The 22,251-nt window shown below is 34.8% G+C and overlaps 1 protein-coding gene across 9 annotated transcripts in view; it reads right to left on the bottom strand.

Moving 5' to 3' along the window:
- Positions 1 to 2,992: 2,992 nt before the first annotated feature.
- The window catches only part of NIPBL (NIPBL cohesin loading factor), a 138,379-nt gene continuing 119,120 nt past the window's right edge, over positions 2,993 to 22,251 (bottom strand). For 7 of the 9 annotated variants that reach the window (XM_066339449.1, XM_066339455.1, XM_066339453.1 and 4 more), the window contains 18 exons: positions 21,992 to 22,126; positions 20,529 to 20,627; positions 18,980 to 19,033; positions 17,739 to 17,847; positions 17,044 to 17,180; positions 15,382 to 15,522; positions 14,981 to 15,074; positions 14,715 to 14,869; positions 14,355 to 14,445; positions 11,220 to 11,393; positions 10,499 to 10,689; positions 9,655 to 9,762; positions 8,143 to 8,343; positions 7,594 to 7,740; positions 5,767 to 6,062; positions 5,298 to 5,472; positions 4,552 to 4,737; positions 2,993 to 3,989 (listed from right to left, as the gene is read on the bottom strand). In XM_066339449.1, coding sequence (XP_066195546.1) covers positions 3,624 to 3,989; positions 4,552 to 4,737; positions 5,298 to 5,472; positions 5,767 to 6,062; positions 7,594 to 7,740; positions 8,143 to 8,343; positions 9,655 to 9,762; positions 10,499 to 10,689; positions 11,220 to 11,393; positions 14,355 to 14,445; positions 14,715 to 14,869; positions 14,981 to 15,074; positions 15,382 to 15,522; positions 17,044 to 17,180; positions 17,739 to 17,847; positions 18,980 to 19,033; positions 20,529 to 20,627; positions 21,992 to 22,126 — 2,859 coding nt within the window. In that variant the 3' untranslated portion in view covers positions 2,993 to 3,623. Of the gene's footprint in view, positions 3,990 to 4,482; positions 4,738 to 5,297; positions 5,473 to 5,766; positions 6,063 to 7,593; positions 7,741 to 8,142; positions 8,344 to 9,654; positions 9,763 to 10,498; positions 10,690 to 11,219; positions 11,394 to 14,354; positions 14,446 to 14,714; positions 14,870 to 14,980; positions 15,075 to 15,381; positions 15,523 to 17,043; positions 17,181 to 17,738; positions 17,848 to 18,979; positions 19,034 to 20,528; positions 20,628 to 21,991; positions 22,127 to 22,251 lie in introns of all 9 variants that reach the window. The other 2 variants (XM_066339451.1, XM_066339450.1) reach the window with 2 other exon arrangements.

The following is a 22,251-nucleotide window of genomic DNA, read 5'->3' as shown; positions in this document are numbered from 1 at the left end:
TGAGTTCAGGAGTGTTGGGACATAGGAAAGCATAGAAAAGGTGTTTGTCCGAATTCAGCGTCACTAAGATCTGCCTGGGGCTCGGAGTCAAAGCAAAGGATCAGCTGACCTCATCTGTTCGTTTCCCTGGAATAGCATTAACACTTGCACTTGGCAGAATGTCCTGCTGTTAACCAGCACCAGATGAGCCAGACCTCATTCATTTTTTTTTCCCTGAGCCACAAACACATTTAAGAGCTATTTCAGGGCTGCAAGGTATTTCATGTCAGAGCTACTGTTTAGCACAACCTAATTATTCCACAGTAACAATATTCTTACTAGTGACACAACAGCAAAACAAAGGCTAAAGTTTGACTTAAATTTTAAAAATTTAAACAGCTTTTTTTTTAATGGCCACACCTCACTAAAATACTTATGCTGAATATTTCCCATGCCTACTTTGTACACATTAGAATTGTTAATATAAGCAATAAAGAACCTCAAAAATACAAAAGGGTGTTACTGAATAATTTAAAAAAATACTTATAATTACAGTTCTGTCAAAAACTATTGTGATCTTGAAAATATTCAAGAATTATTCTGAAATTTTACAGTACTGAAGTGGAAGATTAAAAATAATAATTTCATTCTTATTTAGATTGTGGAAGTGTCTGTGTTTTCTTAAAAAGTACAATATGGCTAGTGTTAATTTTAAAAGCTTATACCCCTTAGTTAGGTAAGCTACTGCAATGAGTTCCATGTACAGATGCTGTACTCAAAGGGAGAAGGCAGGAAGAATAAAAAATTCAGTAATCTTATAGTAATATATGTAGAAATCTATAGCCATACAGTGAAAAAATACTACAATGCTATGTCAATACAAAGAAGTAAAATTGTGTCACTGGATCAATTACTGCACTGCAGCACTTAAACAAAAACCAAAACCAAACCAAACACTTTCTCATGTAGAAAAAATCCTGTCTTGGTATGTGCTGTTGCTACTGATGTGGTTCATGCTGGTAAAACTGCAGTGCCTGCTCAAGAGGTTGAGCCCTGCACTGACGCCACTGGGCGAGACTGGGCACTCGACTCCACGCAGCAGAGAACCATCAGCCCGAGACACACAGCAAACAGGAGTTTGTTTCCCAAAACGGGGCACTGCTACCTTTCCCTTTCACAGCAGGTAACACAACCAGAGTACTTGTGATTGGCAAAATCAGACTAGGCATTACTCTGTACTTTAGGAGGGTAAATTTCAACTCTTAACTAGTAAAAATCATGTTCAATTTATTTAATCATCTATAATCAACTTTTTAACTGTAAATTATATAACAGCCATCACATCCCATCAAGGAGCAGGTATGCCACTGGCATATTTTACAATATAGTAAAGGCCTAAATCCTCTCAACTGAGACAACTTTAGACTTCAGGTTTATATTGTTTAATTATAACTTCTTTATGATAATTTTATTCCAATAAATAGCAAACAAATTGAATCCCCATATCTTTGCTATTGGAAAAGCCACATGAAATTAACAAGGAAATATTAGTATTACCTATTATAAACAAGATGTTTTAATATCATTGCATCAGAAGTTACTAACAGCCAACTTAATCTAAAACTGCCACTGTATGAATCCTTGGGTTTATTACTTGGGAGTTTCTTGAAGCATTTTCCACTCAGCTTGTCAGTAATATCTGACACATCATATAACCCCTCTAGTCTCCAAGTATGAGTTTGCCAGTATAAAAGCTGCACTTGGCCCTGAGAAATATAGTCTTTCATTGTTTGCTACAAAAATGTTCTGTTTCCAGAGCTGCAGAGGACTGACTCCTGCTTCTTCTACTTCTCCCTCCTTTAACAATACTGACCTTAGCCTTTTTGTATGGCAAAGAGAATACTATCAACACTATCAAACAAAGAGGTGCTAAAACATTTCTGTTCAGAAAAATTCCACTGGTGAAACAGCAAAAAGGCATTCCCCAACAATTTACTAACTAAATTAGTGGATTCTAAAGAGTTATTAATAATTTGTTTAATGTGTTGTTTGGGTTTTTTTACATATTAATGCTTTGGAATACTACTCCTCACAAATTGAATAACGCATTAGAATTCTGCAAGTTAGTTTCATAAAAACAGCCTTCTAGCATATATTAAATTTTTAAAAGAAACAAAACATAATAGAAATACAATTATGTTGAGGAACACCTGTTTTCGATAAATACATTTGACAAGACAGCAGGGTTTAAAAGATTCCTACAAAGTTTAGCTGTTTTTAGATTTTTTCCTGTTTGCAAATATGCTGCTTTTCTTGCTCTCTAGGAAGACAAACTGCTTATGAAAGGTTGTGGCAAGGCAGTTGAAGCAAACACTTCTGGAAGATTTCAATAGCATTTTTTCAATTTACAAAATGTGAAAACATCTTTGAATTAGTAAAAAAATTAGTCTAATATACAAACATTTTTTAAAAAAATCATTTGTGAAGGAATGTAGTGTAATTGCCCGGATTTATACCCATTCACTCCTCAGACACAGGTAGCTAGCTCCTCCTGACACAAGCCTCTCTATATTAACCCAGAGAAATGTGTACATGGCCAGTTCGCCCAAGCAGAAAAGTCATTCAGCTTTCCCCAGATTTGAACTATCATAAATTACCACTTGGACAGCATTAGAAAGAAATTGAAGCATACAAGGAATAAACTATAGTTTCTTTTTATATCAAAATGTACTCTTGAAAATGTGTTTGGCACAGTGCTAAATCATATCGTTAATACTAAATATTGCAGGATACAATAAAACCCTGGAGTTAACTTGTGTTTACACCCTTTTAGGGATAAAAATAAAAAGATACCAATTATTCAGAAGTCAGCCTATACAAACTGTATAAACAATATTTTATGTTTTGTTTTGAAAACCACTGATATAGTAAATTTTACATAAAAGACTGCAAAATAATATAAATGGATTTAAACAGATCTTTACAATAAGAAATTCAAATGGAAACAGACAAGTAACAAAGAGAAGTAAAAAAATTTATTGCAGTATTCGTTCCACCAGATTTGCTGGGGATCCCTTTTCTTGTATTATTTCAGGGTGACCTAATACATCAAAATCTACATTTACAAAAACTCCTCCTGCAGATAGGTCATAGATACTGCATGCTTTTTTTTCTTTTTTTTTTTTTTTTTCTTCAACAGAATAAATTATATATCCAGGAGATTCTGCCACTTTACAGCCTGGAAAAACAATGCTTTCCTGGAAACTGGGCTAAGCTAAAGAAAGCCATCCGCTGCTAGGTTAAACTCCAAGAACACTTTATTAAGAACATTAACAGACTAATTTCCAACATTCACTTGTTTATTTTTTTTAAAACAGAAAGGTTTTTTTTCAAGATATAAACAATTTTTTTGTTAAACTATAATACAGTGGGAGTAAAAATGAACTGAGAAGTTTCTGCTGCACAACAGCGAAGGAAGCTCCCACAAAAATGTTTACCAAACATTTCCTTCTTTTTTCCCCGCGTCCCAGGTTCCATTCTTACTCTTCATTTAACTGATTTTTTTTTTTTTTTGCCAGAAAGTTGATATTTCAAGTTTTTCTGTTATTTCAATTCTTGTAAATTTGGCTGCATGTACAAATTCATTAGCTGGAAGTTCCATCCTTGGCGGCATACAGCGATCGTAAAGTCTGCACAACTTTATTAGTCAGCTTATTAGCACTCGTTAGAGCAATTTTTTTGTAAATAATGTCTGACTCTTTAATAGTGTCTACCCAAGGCACCAGTTTGCGGCCATCACGGCGCTTAGCCTCTGTCCAGGAGCCACTGTAGGAGCCTGCCATCCACTGAACACTGAAGCCATTGCTGGTTTTCTGTACTACTCTTGCAATTTGTGGTCGGTCTTTGTACTTTGGACAGCAAATAGCGATGACATCCATGACATCAACACTTTCATTCATCTGTGCTGCCAACTCCGTAGAGTCTGAATTTCGTTTTGACCTTCTCAATGACTAAAACATTGGGGGGAAAAAAGACCAAGTGTTACACAAAAGAACTTTAGTGAAATTATTGCTTTTATTGCTTTTAATCCCTTGACGCCGGGAGTTGGGATTCCCCGGCACACATTCCATTGCCGGCAATGAGACGCACCGCGACCGCCAGCGCCAAGGGGTTAACATATCCTTGTAAAACCACATACTCTTAATTTGTACCCGTGTCTTTATCTCTTATTGATATATAAAATTATATATACACATGAATCATAAAGCTACATAAAAACTTGGCAACAATAAAAAGGATAACACACAGTACATTCCAAAGGAAAATTAATAACTTTTTATACGGGATAAATCTCATTTTCTAGTTTGGTTTTTTTTATTGTCTTTTCTGTTAAACTTTCTACAAAAGTTGTATAAACGGTTAAGTAGAGAATCTCTATCTACAAAATGCTTTTTTTTCATGTGGATTACATTACTTGGTGTACATTTAATATAATAAACTGACATTTATAAGCACATAAAAATCATTTTACGTAATACGCTGCGAAATACGTTGACTCCTCCTCCGCCTCACCCCTGAAGTGCCTCCTCCTCTATCCTCCCCATCACTTTCATCGTCCTCTGTCTCAGCTGCATTGTTTTTAGGGCTGCCTCCTCCAAGCAGCGAGGTAATTGCTTTGTTCCGAGCATTTGTGCTAGCTGACACCTCTCCATCTTCTTCCTCTTCATCAGGATCCAAATGTTCCATAAGGAGCTTGAACTATTAAAAAAAAATTACTTTGTAACTTTAAACATGGACATTTACATCACATAACCTTATGTTAGAAACAAGTAGCAACATAAAGGAATAGGGTAAAACAAACAGCAGACAACTTGAACAGCTTATGCTGTGTTCTACAAACTTAACTTCCTGATTTTTTCTTAGTAGATACACAAAAGCTTTCTTCCTGTTTTCCAAATGGCAAGTTTTCTCTAAGTGTTATTGGTGCGGGGTGAGGGACAGTTAATAAACTATATCCATGGTGGTTCCCATGATGAAGAGTCAGGAAAAAAATGAACAAGTAATATGGGAGAGGTATGCAATGTGGATACCAGAAATAGGAAAATACTCTATAAAGATACTCCATATCTTTTAGCTGAAATTAATTATTGTTGAGTTTAAACTTATTAGAAATCTTTGAAATACAGTCCTGCTTAACATCCTGAAAGGAAGATCCAAACATCACGTAAGATAACCAGGAACTCAGCATGCTGAAATGTACTTTCAAGTTCATACTGTCTTAAAGGATTTCAGACTTTCTGCAAAGCAACTCTACTTACATCTAAGTACTGTTTTACTATACTCCTCTTCACTTCTTCTGTGATCTTGGAATTAGCCATATCACTCCGCAGAAAATCCAAAGTTTGTTTTGGATGGAAATGCACTCCTGTCTTCCTGTTTATAGCTTTATCATAAACTTTTGCAGATTCAGATGGAGAATATTTTTGAATTTTACTGTTTAAAGAAAACAAAAGAGAAGACCTTTTAAGGAAAGTCCAGAGTAATTTGAACAAAAAGCTTTTAAAATCTCCAAGTATTTATCTTTGAATCATTCTATGTACAATAGATAGCCTTGTAAGAAATTAAATGATTGGGGTTTTTTAAGCCAAAGTTCAACTTAATAATTTTTTTCTCCGTTCCACAAATGCATTGCTTAAACAAGTAGTTACAATCAACTTAATTAAATGGAAAAAAGTCTAAACAACTCACTGCATAATAACAAGTGTCCTATTATCTAAATACCCTTACCTATCAGAGAATCCACAGAGGTTCTTTAGATGCTGTTTCAGCATCAGAAGTAATAATATGCCTTGGGAGACATTAGCAAATTCAATTAAAGGAGCTGAATTTTCAGGTAAACACTTCATCACTGCATTTATATCATTTTCTTCATCAGAATCTGAATCAGAGTCCACTCGTTTCCGTAACCTCCGAGGCTTGGAAGCTTCCCCCTCACTTTCACTCCCACTACCACTGTTACTGTCACTCTCGGTCTCCTCATCCGATGAAGGCTTTCTTTCCTTTTTTTTGTCTTTCACCATAGACTGCAAGACAGGGAAGTTTATTCACATTCCAAAATTATAGTAAGTAATGTCATGCATGTTCCTAAAATAACCTGTCCAAAATTATTACTAGCTTAAATTAGAATTCTCTGAACAATGTTATTAGATTACAACTTGATAGTCTTAAAATTATTTATGGCAAATAGATACTGAAAAATTTATCCAAGACCCAAATTTTCCTGCAAGGTGCATACAGAAGCAACAAGCACTCCCCTGGTATGTTATCATTAAAAGACGCTGAAGTTCATTAGCTGTGACAGCAAAACACAGTAGAAGGCCAAACACAATAAATCAGGAAGAAAATTCTGGTTTTCTTACACCGGAATATAATTTTTGTGTATCACAGAGATTTCCACGTCTACTTTGGTATCTAAGCTGGTTTTAAACCCTTGTCTATTAAAATTCTATGACACTAATTACACTGCTGACCAAAGCAATCATATTAATAATGATTAATAGTAATCAGCTGCCCTATGCCTGGCACTGTTCAGGCTGAGTGGAGCTCTGAGCAATCCCGTCTATTGGAAGGTGTCCCTGCCCATAACAGAGGGATGGAATAAGGTGATCTTTAAGGTTCCTTCCAACCCTAGCCATTTTATGATTCTATGATTAGTTCATGCAGATGTACAGAATTTCACATTTGCATTATTACTACACATAGTACGATTTTTCAGGACACAGACCTAAGCAGGATCTCATCCTTTTGCTGCCGGGTACTACACAATGGTTCTTAACCTGAAGAATGTATTGTCTCTTTCTAGCAGATTAAAAATCAGCTTTGTTAAGGGCGAGAGTTTGAAGCACAGTACTTTTCAAGCGGCAAACTTTCAGGCATCAATTCTATTTATTAGTCAAACTGGACATTCTAGAAACTGGCTTGCTTCCTGACAATTTTCACCTTCTACTGAAATAGTCATTCAGGAAAGGAAGAGATTAAGTCTTTAGGAAGCAGAGGCCTCTCAATCACAGGCTTGTGTGTTGCCATAACAACAGGTAGACTATCATGGTTCAAGTTCTTATGTGCTGCCTTAAGAAATACTGCCCAGTCCTCTCTTGCAATAAACAACGTATTTTAAATCTCTCAGGCAACACAAATGCAACTGCCATCAACTACTTGACAACAAAATAAACTGCCAGCTGGATTCTATTATTAAAATTTTACAAACACAATCACAACTAACTAGTATTCCATGATGATTCTGGGGTCCTGTGCTTTCAGATGCATACAATTTACTGTTATTCAGCCACACTGGAAAATTGTACACATTTGATGTCAAAATTCATCATCCTTTTAAAAATAATATAAGCAGCAATATAAGTAGAGTTTTTGACTAATGTCTACCAGATACAGGTCAGAACAGACAGTGTTGCTTGTTTTTTGACTATTGTTTGCCAAGTAATGCAACTGGTTCACACAATAATAATGGTACTGCATTCACAGAAAAATTGACCACATTATAGAGAAGCTTATCTTTCCACCATCATAAACATACTAAAATATAAATGCACATACCTCTTTAAATGACTGTAGTAGGTTGCTACCAGAAACTGATAGTGTAATGTCTATATGATGCATTATAAACAGTGGCTCTTCCTGTGTTTGGTAAGGAAAACAGGCTAGATTGTCTGCTATGTACAAAAGCATATTGACCTCTGTCTTCTGGAAGTTAAAGGAAAAAAAATTATACATAAATACATGTAGAAATATCCTGGATTCATATACTTCTGCAGTGTCCCTAACAGTCAAGAGCAAAGAACATGATCACAATTTTTATTCTATAGAGCCCCCAAATCCACCCTAAACAACATCTATATGTGCAAAGTTTAGTCATAGCTGAAGATATATTATTTCTGATCAGTCCAAACTGAGTATAAAAACATACAGAGTGATGTAACAGGCATTCTATTGCACAGCTAAATACCTTATATTAGAAAGCAAAAAAATTACATTGGGGACAAGGCTATCAACAATTATGCCATAAAAATACATCATAAAAGGAGAACTTAAGTTTGTAATGCTGCATTTTAACTTCTTTTTAAGTGAAAGAAATGTGGTGCTTACTGCAGTATCATCAAAGAGATTGAGTAAAGAAATTAGAAAGGCTCGTCTGTGTTGACGGTTCCCCCGAATCATGGAGTAGAGGTGTGAACACAGTGCACTAGATGATTCATCGTGTCTAAAACCTCTCACAGGATCTTTTGGGCAGGTATTAATTGCCTGTTGTACTTGGTAAGACATCTTCATACCAGCCACTGCTTTCATCTGAAATGGAAATATATTTATTTTTATTCAAAACATTGCTTCCAAAGAAGTACAATTGAAGTCTTTTAAAGGGATGCTCATCTGAAATTTAAATTACACACTGAGGCAATACTACCTTTTGAGGTGGCAAACAGATTTGAGCTGTCAAACACAACTTGTGGCAGAGATCAGAATGTCTTGTGAACTGTTTTGACTGCAAATTCTACTAGGAACATACAGCTAATCCACTAGAGCCAGGTATTTCAATTTAAATGGTTTTCAAGAGCATTAAAATGTTTTCATACATGAACAGAATACTTTACCATTTTACCACATGCATGTGCTTGGTATTTCCTGTGGTGAAACCAATAACTGAATCCATATAAAATAGGATTAAGGAAGAGAAAAATCAGTGTGTTGATTTATTTTTTAATAAATCCAATACTTTGCAGTTGATTTTACTCACTTCAATGGTCCTGCTCTACTTTCAGAACAAACTGAATCTCTAGTTGGGCTGCATAGCCAACTGTCCTCATACTACCTCAGCTGCTGTTCAGCAAAGTTGCCTAGGTGTCTATATGCTGTCTTGAATCCCAGCTGCCTAACACAGCAAATTCCAACCGCTAGCCTTTGCTCAAAGGATGAGTTATCTGTCTGGATGCCATCAACAGTGCAATACTCCAAATGCACTGGAATACAAGGAAGGACATGTGAGAAGTCCTTCATATTACACACACCGAACCTAGACTGGGATCTTCCAAAATAAGGAGAATGCTGCAACTTTATTTCAGATATTAAGTAGAACTGGCACTATGCCTAAATTCCACAAACTCATGTAGCCCTTAATTTTTTCTTTCAGCAAGATTCATCAGATGAAAATAGCTTCCTATGCCTCTTCTGCTTAGATTACAATTTATAAAGCCTTGGTGCCTTGCACACTCTAATATATTCTAAGGACTTCTATTGACTGTTATATGATGCTTTCTTTTCTGGTCCACTGATACAGTAAAATCACTGCTAAGCATTATGTCTTTGTCAATTGCTCTTACCTCTTATCAAATAAAGGCTCTTAAGTACTGTTTTGTGGGGAAAATATTAATGTGAATCATAAATTAGAGGAAATTTTGGACTAGAAGAGACACTTTAAATTATATTATCCTCTGTTTCTCAGAACAGAAGTCTCCAAACAAGGGGAAAAGTCATCCTTACAACTACTTAGTTATTTTTTATTTTTTTACTTTAGACTTCTTTTTTGAAGCTGAACCATATTCAGCTAGAGAACACTAGACAGCATAACAGTATTTTGTAAAATGTTAAATTAGAATTACTTACGTGAATGAACCCAGCATATTTTTTGTCTATTTCCACCAACTGTTGGTCAGCTTTATTTCGCATAGAGGGCTCTGGATCTGTGCCCATAGCAATTAAGTATGGCACACACTTGAAAAACAAATGAAATGGTTATTCAGAGGCATTGTACCTCCTCTTTCTCAGTTCTTTGTTTCTACTGCAGAAATTAGAATAGGAAGATCTATGCAACTTACTAGCCTTTTTTCAAGTAAATAGAACAAAATACTGCGAGACACCAGTATTCTAACAAAGTTGTGAGATTTCAGATAGTATTTCTCTTTTTCTCAAACTCTAAAGTCAATTTAAAATACAGAAAATTGCATTAAAAAATTCCAAAAACCCCACTTATGACTGAACATGTGAAATGGTTGCAGCATCAAAAATTAATTACAAAACATTATGTAAGCAAAGAATGATGGAGATGATGACTGAAGTTCTGACACTGACTGTGGAATTTCATAGTGTTTGGAGGATATAGGGATTGAGGTGGAAGCAAGCTGACACAGGATAAAGAACTAAATAAATAAAATATTTTGGCATATACTTCAAAGTTGTACCAGAAATATGCTCCAATATACATATCTACATGATCTTTAGGTACTGCCTGGGCTTTTACATCTTAATCCAAAAATAGATAAGCATTTGGAATCTCGTGGGCTAACAACATAAAGCAGATTTCAAAATACGCCTTCTGCAAAAGGCCTCTTGCTACAGTAAGAAACTACTGCAACGTAAGTAGAAGAGAAGACCTGGAAATTCATGAAGCAAGTGTGAAAGCTTCTAAAAACATGAACAAAAGAAAATCCACCACAAAAGCCTATCATACCTGAACAGGATGGATGAGACCTTGGTTTAATGTCAGTGCAATGACATTTAGAGCAAAGTGGCGTACATTGGACTGGTTATGAAAGAAAGCCTCAAGGACCTGTTTGAGATATAGCTGCATGATGGAACTACTCATCCCTGAGGAAATATCCCCCATTTCTTTCAGGTCTTCCTGTTTTGCTACTTTTTTCCCTGCAGAAAAGACAAAAGCAATAGCATACTCATCACAGTATAACCACTTATTTTGCCATCACTTGATATATGCCAGTCTTTTAAGTTTCACAGTAAATACACATTTCAGCTGTCTTAGAATGGGTTTATGATCTCATGAAACACAGAACAGTTTAATGTATAAATATATATCAAAAAACAGACAAAATTTTAATTCAAGTCATAATTTCTTAATAAAGTATTTTTAAAAATACTTTTTTGCTCTCATTATTTTTTATCTGCAAATTAAACTTTGATGGTTTTTTGATAAAAAAATATTATTACCATAATTACAACAATTATGAATTCTGGATTGCTTCCAGTATTTATATATCTTGGAGTAAATAATACATCTATGCATATATCTCTTTTTCAATCATTCTCAAATAGTTTGGGTACAATACTATTTATCTGTTTACAATTTCAAGTGACTCATCGCAGATATGTAGTAACTGTATGCAATAAACTCAGGTTTTGGAAAGCTCATGAGCACAGAAGAACTCAGCACTTACAGTCTCTGTCTGCCTGCTGCATACGTGTATCCTCCTCCTGCAAGTAGGTCTGGAGGTTTTTTAACACCTGGATTTTTAGGTTTACTGAACAGTTCTTATCTGAAAGAATGCTGTTGTATAGAGTCTTCACTTCTTGTTCGAACATTAAACTTGGGTGCTGTATAAATGCAAATCCTAAGAGTGGAGAAAAGAGGAAATGGTTCTCATTACTATAATCTAGAAATTGTATTTCTGCTGTTTAAGTTCTTCAGAAGAAAGGTATGACATTTATCTCCTCCCAGCAGCATAGCCTTTTCTAGTCCAAACAGTATTGCGCTTCCATATGGACACCATCCGTTGCTCAAAAGGAGTTCTGATAGCCATGACAGCTCTCTTAACCACAACTCTGATGGATAAAATGGCGTGTTGACCCAGGGCTGCGGCACTGGAAGTTACACCAATCTGGAACCAGGTCCAGTGTAGTGGCCCGCACCTCAATAACTAAGAGCTATCATAAGAACAAGGAGGGAATATTATCAAAAATTATCTGTTATTTTTCTAATACAAACATTCTAATACATCTAAATACAAACATTTTGCTGCAAAATGTGACTTATATGGATGCAGAGAAAATGTGGAAAGATTGATAAATATAAGTTATTATTAATAAATATTATTAATTAAATATTATTAATAAGTATTGTTTAACATCATAATAGAAAAAATAGTCACCAGGAAACACAGTAAAATTTGTACCTCTTGCTATCATTATTCACATAGCTGTTGTAGTCTTCTCTTGAAGATCATCTGAAGTGATGTTTCCAAGACTATGTGTTTTGGAAGACACACACTACAGAACAGTTTTTAGCTGCAGTCTTACCCTTACTAATGAACTGGCTGTTCTTAAGTCTGCATTTAACAAAGACTTTTCTAAATTACTGGCAATATATACCATTTTAGATAAGGTATGCAGATTTAGAAGAAGTGCTGCTGACAAATTCTTATGGAGTATCTTTAAAAAACAGTAATGGGAACATAACATCATAATTTAATTTAATTTACATTTAACTATTTTGTTACTCCATACACACAAAAAGATAGTGTAGATAAAGGCTAAGTCCAAGGCAAGCCCTCAGTGTGTTTCAGACCTCATTTCAGTCTCAAAACAAGAAGCAGAGAAGTAGGTGAGAGAAAAGGAAAAGTGAAGAAAAAGAAATTATGGTGGTCTTTGGAGTATGTGGTTACAATTTTGCAGCCTATACAAGTGTATATTGATTGTAACTAGATCACCTCTGTGCAAAGTCCAACCCATTTCTTATGATTAGTTTTTAAAATGAAAAGCACGTGGATGCATCTGTAAAAACTCAAAAACTTTATCTTCATTCACTTCAAATATTTCTTCGCCTTTAAGTATTCTCAGGGAAGTTCTTACTTTTCCATTCCCAGTTAACTGGGGAAGAAATCTTACTTGGCATAACAGGCTGTCATAGGAGATGAAGAAAGGCACCTGCTGTATGTTTTTTTAAGGACTGAATTCACATCTCAGAGATGCTGTCACACCATTTCTCTTCACACCTTTGTTTTCACTTTGTTAAGAACCTTTAGAGTAAGCACTGAACTTGGCTGAGTAAAACATTAATTGTTAGGTACTTAAGAGTTTAGCCAAATTTACTAACAAGTTTATATCCTCAACTTGTTTTGCAAGTACACATCTGGAAGAGAAGCATAACCATAATTATTTACCTTAGGATTAAACTTAAGCCTTTAGCAGCAGTGGCACATCCTGAGGCAAAGGCTAAAACTGTTGAGTGTCCCTACTAAAGTGACAGGCTGATGGAAAGTACATGCTTCACATGATCCTTTTCACCATATATAAATGTTGAGTCACTTTGCTAGCCCTTTTCACCATACTGCTGCTCACAAGCATTGAGTGAGTTCAACAACTTTGCTAAGTAACCAGCCTCAGATGGTAATCTGCACTGTCTACCACATCTCCATACATCCAACAGATATCTTCAGAATCAGTATTTGGATGAAATCAATACATCACTAAAAACAGTGAGGTTTAATTAAAATAAAAATTGATATGCTTACAGGCAGAAAAACATCTGAAGAATGACTACTGACAAAACAGATCACAGTTCAGTCTGTAATTTAGAAACATTTTTGGCAAATGTGACATACTCCATATCCATGAGCAGAGTGATCATGTCTGTGGTTAGGAATACAGACCCTACCCAACATATGATATTCTGTAGAGTGCAAATAAACTGAACTGGGCTAAAGGTAAGTGTCATGTACACTGACTAAATGCCTAGAAAAACTGCAAGTAGTCCAGAGAACCATAGCATTGCTACTGCAACAGAGACAACTCCAATGCCATTAATCTTGCTCAAACACCTTGAAATGGTTTCTCATAGAACATAGAATGAAGATTCAGTCTTGATCCTTATCCTCAGAGCCATCCCTAGCGTTTATTAGCGTAGGATATCTGAAAAGTCACCTAAACAGCAAAATAAAAATGCAAATTCTTGTCCACATTTAAATCAAACAATGGAGGCTCTCATGCTTTTGAGACAATTTATTTTAGACCAAGCAATAACTAAGAGTCGAACTCTTCCAGACACCAAGACCTATCTGCCCAAACAAGATTTTCTCAGATGTACGATTTTTGTGCCTCAGTGGCAGTTCATTTTCTACTGCAAGTCACTGAAACATCGTATTGTTCTTATAAAGGCCATCCAGCTACTATAAACAGTAGTTCTCTTGAATCCTGTAGAATGTCTGCTCCTACCCCTAAAATGTTCTAAGTTTTTCTACCATTTTTTTACCTTGTGGGCTGGAAAACAAGGTTTGGAGTGACAACATAAGTGTGGAGTAAAAAAATAGCTTATTCGTTACCTTGGAAATTTGCTGCCCCCTACAACTTGGTCACACATTGAAAGGCATTTACTGTCAAAAGCACCCAGGCTGCTGCAGACTTAATGCAACTACCAGCCCTTTGATAACTTTGCTGTGACTAGTTCTCCAACAAAATATGCAGTAAGTTCTGATTTTAGGCAAACTCTTTTGTGACTACACAAATATATGAATTACTACTAATACACATGGATTTTTACTAGAGCAGAATAATAAAAAACTATTGGTATTTCTTACCAAGACCAATAATGGCTTTTGTCTGTACTTCTTCATCTGAATGCTTTGTGAAATACATCAGCAGTTCAAGTACTTTATCCTTAATGTTAACCTGGGCAAATTAAAATAAAAATAATAGCTATTTGAAGATGAAACATGTTTTTAATCTCTTACAGAAAACATATATATATAAAAAGGAAAGGAGAAATACAACTTTATTGCATAGCCTTTGCAAAATCATGTATTTAAAGACCAGAAAGCTACACCATATGCATTATAGAAAAATATATGCCTTTGAGGGACTTGGAATTATGTGCTTTCAAATTAAAAGGGAGCATTTATTTTACCTAAGACATAGAGAATAAATGCAAGTTATTTTACCTTACTGCTGCCCTTAAAATCTTCCTGATCAAAATCAAAATGCCGACACAGTGCTCCAACAGTGAAAAGTGATCTAAGGAGTGCTGGTTTATTGGCAGTAAGTATCGTACTGTTGGGGTCTTCTTGGTGTTGATTTTTCAATTTAGAAAGTGCACCTGCAGTAAAAGAAAAGTTTTTATCACAGTGTTTAATTGTGGTGTATCCCTCAGATAAGACCTGTACTCAAAACTGAAAGGTAACTATTAGGTGTTAATGATTTTGCTTACCATAGTATCTATTAAAACAGGCCCACACAAATTTATAGTTCTGGGTGACTTTGTTTACAACAGCCCCAAGACAGCTCACACAGTGCTGAACAACCTAGGAGCAAGACAGAACAAATAAATTATCTACTTGGAAGTTAAAACTGGGATTCTTCTGAAGTTATGCATGAAAAAGCTTTGCTGAACTAAAATTAACACTCTAACAGATAAAAAAATGTAATGTCCCTCCCTAGACTGCCCTGAAAACCTACTCAAACTCATTAAAATATAGAAAAACCACATGGAAACCCTAGTAAACCAAGTACACTAATTTTCCATGACTCAAAAGTTATCTTCATAAAGAAGACAAGACTGTCTTTAAATCAAAGTCATGTAAAATGGAATAGCAGCAATTCAAAACTTACTGTCATGCCATATTTGATGATGAGTTTCATGAGGTCTTCCTCAATAGTGGCAAGAAAGGTCTCACTTGGGTGCTCCATTAGCGGCACTACAAGCTCTAAGATTTTTGCAACATTGCAGATCACCATGAAATCATTCTGGGTCTGAAACAACAGTATTTACAGTGTTCAACACTTCTGGCCATGTATAAGTAAAGTACTATTAATATACACAGACAGTTAAAAACTCCAACTTAAGATATTTGGTGAACATCTACAAGAATATTTCTTTATTTTACATCTGCTATCAAATGACATTATTATGAAATTTAGTTCTGTTTACTACAGGGATTCTGGGGAAAAAAAAGTCTGGATCAGCAGAATTACACCTCTTATCAAAGTTGTGTCAGACCTGAAAACCTTTGGTTCTGATAATTTTTGGGAGTCTTACAAGAAATCTAGGAACTCTTCCTGAGATATGCCCACTAGAGAAGATACAACACCTGAAAACCAGGTATCAGCTACAAAATGAAGTTGTGCTATGATTTAATACACCTGAAACAAAAGGTAATAATGTGCACAAGTGTAGAAATTACAATTAAAATTGCTACTTGTTTGCATTATCATGACTGTATGTGTATTTTAAGTGTGGAATCTATGGCAAACATCTGTTAGAGACATCCTGCTAGAAATGGACTTTTGACAATTTCAGCTTGCTAATCAGTATACTATAAATCCTGAATGCTAGTTTCAAGTTATTCAACGTGTTCAAGCTGTCAATAGTAATTCTGATGCATCTCAACCATGAGATTTTTTTTTACACATTTATTTTTATGTAAATACAAAACAAACCATTTGCAACCCATTAAATGAGCTGCGGCAAGCAAATACTTTGGTAGATCTTTCCTACACCATTTGTTCAGAAGTGGCTGTAAGAGCCTGCTGTAAATGTGCCTAGACAGGACGGAAAATGCCTGGAAAATGCCAGGCTGTATCTACAGCCTAAGCTGGTAATAAGTACCCCTTAAGCCTGCCCTGGGCCACTCGCCTATTGAAAGGCACTGCTGCCACTCTCATGCTCATCATCCTTGAGCAATGGCTGCATGATCCTGCCCTGCTCCTTCTAACCAATCAGGGTGCCAGACCAAAATGGCAGAAAACACTGCAAGGATTCCACTCAGAGACCTGAGCGGGGTAGGGTTTCAGTGTCAGAGCTCTCTACAATGTCTTACAGGGGAATACAAGAGCATTAGAGTTAGAGAAGTGAGAAATGAAGTCTAGAAGAGGATGAAGTAAGATGTTTTTCTTCTCATGTATTTCCTATATATTGAATCACTCTGTCTTATGGAACCTTATCCTTATGGAACCTTATCCTTAGTCTTAAGATTCATATGTCAAACATTAAATACTTCTAAGACTGTGATTGTAAACTAAAACAATTCTGAGAAACTATTTCCTGAAGGGAGAACAAACTGGGAAAGAGGCAACAAAGGTTTCAGTTTCATTCGGTTGCAAAATAGGGAAAAAGATCTCGAAAGCTAAAGGGATCATCAAAAGGACCTAGTAACTTTCAAGGCTATGATGCTCATGAAAAATCTCCATAATTTAAAATTTTCTTTTCCTATCTTAACTTTTATCAAGTATACAAGACAAATGTTAATTTTCATGCTGATTTTCTCTACTTACACTACACTTAGTGGTCAGGTATGGCTGCATGGTCATGGCATGTTTGACCATTAGCTGGGGTCTTATTTTGCTGAATAAGAACAAAGTGGTTATGCAAGCAACCAAGCGACCAGAATTCACACCTTTATTGTCAGAATCTGCAAAAGATTAGAAAATACAAAAACGATAGTAAGACCAAGTACTGTTCAAGCAATGAAAGACATATGGCCTAAACACTGTTTGAAAATCCCTTTCATTACATCTCTTTAAAGATCAAACCAGAATGTTCTTATTACAAATGGGAACATAAGGTGTTAACATTTACATGTGACCACAAAAGACTTGAAGAAAGAAGCAAAGAGGCATCAAAGACATCACTAGTTTCTAAACTCCTTACTGTAAATGTAAGGATTCCTATTACAAATGTAGAACATACTAATGCAAATAAAATTTATCATGTTAGCTTTGATTTTAGTGATCTGAAAGTTTGAATCAGTTATTTTAAAAGTAGTTCTACTATTGTAGTTAGCTAGTAAGATTAGGGAAGTTTTATTATTAAACAGTGCTTAAATTTCATCACTTAAGAACAACGATTTATTACAATCAACTTCTACGACAAATTCCAGAACAGCAACTTTTTGCAATCAAGTGATTTTAACTCTTACAGTATCATAAAAAATTCAAAAATATTTTAGCTGAGTTTTAAATAATATTACCTGATAAAGATTCTTCATATTTAAGAATGTGCTCAACCAAATTGTCAACAAGTTGAGTACAGGCTTTCTTCACAGGTTTATATGAGGCATCCTCTTCTGACTTCAACAGCTGCAGCAGATGAAACAAAATGGTTTAGTGTTAATCTGCATTCAATTTGCATAGGATACATGCTGGGTTTATGACAATTACTACAGATGCACGAGGATTTTAGACTACAAAAGTATTTTATTCTCCATTAAACTTACATTGTCAAGAAAAAATTATGGAAAGAAAAAAAGCAAATAAGTAAAGAAATGTAACTGCAACAAAAATTGATAGTAATTCTGATTTTTTGCATGTGGATGCAAGCTGCTTTTGTGCTTAATGAAATAATGCAGAAACTACTAGGAGTTCAAAGGTTTTTAAAATGCTTAGAGAAATTAAGTGTGAATTCAAAAACAAACGTTTTTGACACTAAGCTAAAATACCAAATGAGGATCTAGCATAGCTGTATATCAACACTTTATTTAAACTTTTTACATATGAGTTTGGTTACTAAAATTGTGTCCATGAAGATTCTTCTAGTATCTAAGTGAGACCACATTATAGCCTTTTCTTCAGTGAAGAGGCTCTTAATGAAGAGGTTTTGATTTATTTGATAACCTATTTTCATGACACGGCAGGCAAGAGCAGACTCAAAAGATTTTCTTGCTTAAAAATTAACCAGTGCATGCAAGATGTAGAGAATGATAACATAGGTTAAGAGATATAAACAATCCAAGCTCAATTCTTAAAAATATTGAATAATATTATTAGAATATAATGCAGATGTAACTTATACTCTGAAGATTCACTGCTTCCATAATTGTGTATAAAATACATTGGATGTGAAAATACACTAATTTGGTGTTTAAAAAATTGACATCACTAGATACTTTCTTTCAGAATTAAGTATCTTAGCTGTGGACTTGTGTTATGTCAGTCATTACTGAAGAACTAATGAAATGAAACAAACAAATGAAACTCCTCCCAAAACCAAGAAGTGAAATATTTTCAAGAGATCATTTGCAAAGACAGAAATTAATGCCAAAGAAATCTGTACCAAGAAAGATAGAAAAAAAGGTCAGATATTAAAGAGCAGGAATTGAATTTGTCTGTTGTAGGACTACTCTTGGAGTTCTCCTTCTACATGTTTTAGATGCAAAAGGAACGCTAAAATTGTAACCATGATTGTACTATACATTCAAAATTCATTACTTACATTTTGAAGAAGCTGTTCAAACCAATCATACCCTGTATCTCTACAAGCTGCAACCTATAAGTATTTTTGAGGATAAACTGGTTAATAAACAAGGCATATGAGGAAAAAATAGTTCAATACAGATGTCATCTCAAAAGGTCAGCAAATGTGCATACACTTCTATATGCATTAAGAACAATGCAGACCAGAAATTGTCTTCTGCATTTGAAAAATAGTTCCCACCATTTAAGTGACTTAAGATTTTGTATTTCCTGCAACACAAAGCCTACATGCTTTACTGGAGATTGCTGTCTCTAATGCAAGGTATGCTTCCATTTTGTAGAAACTACTGCACAAATTTATGTATAAATACAATCCTGACACTTGAAAATGGACATGCATATGTATCATAGAACCCCAGGATCTCTGGAGTGGGAAGGGATCTACAGAGATCATCAAGTCCAACTTCTGGCCTTAAATAGCACACCCCAAGAGTTACACATGATATGCCTGAGAGCACTGTCCAAATCTTCTTAAACTCTGTCAGGCTGGTGCTGTGACCACTGCCCTGGGGAGACTGTTCCAGTGTCCAGCCACTGTCTGGGGAAGAACCTTTCCCTGATACTCAAACTAAACCTCCCATGACAGAACTTCAGGCCATTCCCTTGTGTCCTTGGCACCCGAGAAAAGTATACACATGCACACACACATATTTATTTCGGTATACACACACAGACACACAGAGATATTTTCATATAAACAAACCAAGCCTTCACTGGTATCATATATCACACAGGTGGTTCAAATTAGAACTGGCAGGAGAACTGAGAATTAAACAGAAGTCAAATTGACTAATTTCTCGGACAGGAGAAACAAAATTTTTTATAATTTTTTAAAATACTGTAAAGCAAAATGAGGTTTAAACCTATAGTTGCAAGTAATGCAGTGAATTTTTTATTTGAGACTTAGATTTTTGAGTTATTGATATGAAAGCATCTTTTTACCACGGTGGTTTTATACAATGTATTTTTACTACAAAATAAAGCATTTTTATCCAAGACAGATTTTGTTATTTTGGAGATATGCTATTTAATTTGCTGCTCCTAAAAAGTGAGATACAATTATGCAGACACCAGTTTACTGTGAGTAAAAACATGACCCTGTATTTATTTAGAAGGCTTGTTAACCTTGCCAAATAAAGGTTATCAATTTTTTGAGGAAAATTTTCTTTTAAAAGACAAGTTCTTAGGTAGATTTAACTACATGCTGCTGGTAGCAATTCCTGTAGAATTACATACAATAGAAATTGGTTGTGTTTTTACTGAACAAGTACTTGACAGAAGCTGAATATAGTTTGGTCACAGTTATTACTGCCAGCAGATTAGTCAGCATTTAAAATTTTCTACAGCCTGCTCAATCACATTAATATTTATGGTATACATTTCATGCCAGGAAATATAAAAGGGAAACCATCTGATACATTACTGTGTACAAAAAAATACAGGTAATATTTCAAAGATACTAAAATAAAATCTGAATTTTGCACACAACTCAAATTTCTTTAACATACCACATCAGTGATGTTTAATATTTTCCTGGTCATTGCTTCTTTGTCGTGGTGTGGAGTTGGAGTAAACCAGAGCTTCTGGAATGTCTCATTTACTAATTTCTGAAGGAAAATAAAATACTAGCATAAATAAATAAAGTTACATTGTCACATAATTTCTAATACATCCATGCAACAGATGTGCTGATGATTTGTGCCTTTTCACAAGGAATTATGCAACTTAAATGAGACTGTAGTAGGAAACGTTATCTGAGACAGACCCAGATCTATTATTACAGGACTTTCACTGATCTCATGTCAAACTTCAGCAAAATGAAACAATGGGAACTGATGCTACAGAAAATAAGGTTACCATCTTCCTGCTTTAATTGGTATTCCTCAGGAAAACACAGCTGAGAAGCTGACAACTGAACAAACAATCCCTACAGAAGAACTGCATCAGCAGTGGTAGGTTCCTTAGTTTACAAAACAGCTGTGACAAAGTGGGAAAGAGAGAAGGCAAGTCTCTACACTCAGATATGGGAAGTATTTGAAGCTACCTTCTAATGTTTTTGTGTGGAGGACAATATAGAATAGAATGCAAGTGAATGAAAATTATTCCAAAAGTACTTCTCATTGTTAAAAATGCACTGAAGTTTATCCTTATTTTTCCTTATTGTTAGAAAGGCAAGAGGAAGGAGGGGAGAAAACACGGTCATCCTCCCTTTCCAGCAGCACCTTGGCTCTAGCTGTTCATCTGCTTGTTAAGAATTTTCTCAGAAAGCCACTTTAGATTAACGTACTTCAAGAGGTAAAAATATCTGCTGCAGTTTTAAAATTTTCAAATTTTACTGAGAGTGTGATACAAAATTATTACAGGTGTATCCATAATTACTTAATAGTTTTAAATTTTTTTTGTCAAATTAAACAAAAAAATTATTGTCAGGTTTATGATTTAACACATAATAATAGGACTGTGCCCTTCTGCAGATACACACTGCAGAAAGGGCACAGTATGAGCACATAAGCAATATTTCAAGGGGAATAACTGCCTCAATGAACATTCAGAATTATTACAAAATTAGCACACATTAATACTTTATAACTTTAATAGTTATATATGGCATATATTAATGTCAAGTAGTTAATTTTTACTTAAAATTTATTGATTTCCAGAATTCAAGTTTTATACATGAATTTTACTCATTAGAAAAGAGAAGCAGTAGAGAAAATACCTGCAAGAAGAAAAAAAAATCTCAAAAATATTTAAAATATTTTGATTGTCAGTGAGAAGTTACAGAAAAGAGAGGATAGAAAAGAAAGAGAAGTACATCAGAGGGAATTACAGAAAGCTAAAATATCAGCCCTTAAAATTCGTAAGTCATAAATATTACAAAGGAGAAATGAAATACTTATTCTATTTTGTCAAAATAGGGAAAGACCGAAGTAACAATAATTTAAATTCTGAAGAGTATGTTTCATTCTACCTTAATGCCTTCTTCATCATTGACTCTCCGAATCATTTTCACACACATTTCCGTAATTTTGGGAAAGGTTGGTTGTTCAATGCAGATATCCCTAAGTATTTTTATAACTCTTTTTCTGACACTGATACCAGTATCCTGTGAAGAGGAAGGAATTACACTCTTGAAAACAAATCAGAAACATTGATTTATGTTCTATATGAATTAATATTTGAAGGTCACCCAATTTGACTTGCAAAATTTATTTAGAAAAGGCAACTAAA

Source organism: Sylvia atricapilla, chromosome Z, assembly GCF_009819655.1.
Source record: "Sylvia atricapilla isolate bSylAtr1 chromosome Z, bSylAtr1.pri, whole genome shotgun sequence".
In the NCBI taxonomy this organism is placed as follows: Eukaryota; Metazoa; Chordata; class Aves; order Passeriformes; family Sylviidae; genus Sylvia; species Sylvia atricapilla.
This window is presented reverse-complemented; position numbering and strand designations above follow the sequence as displayed.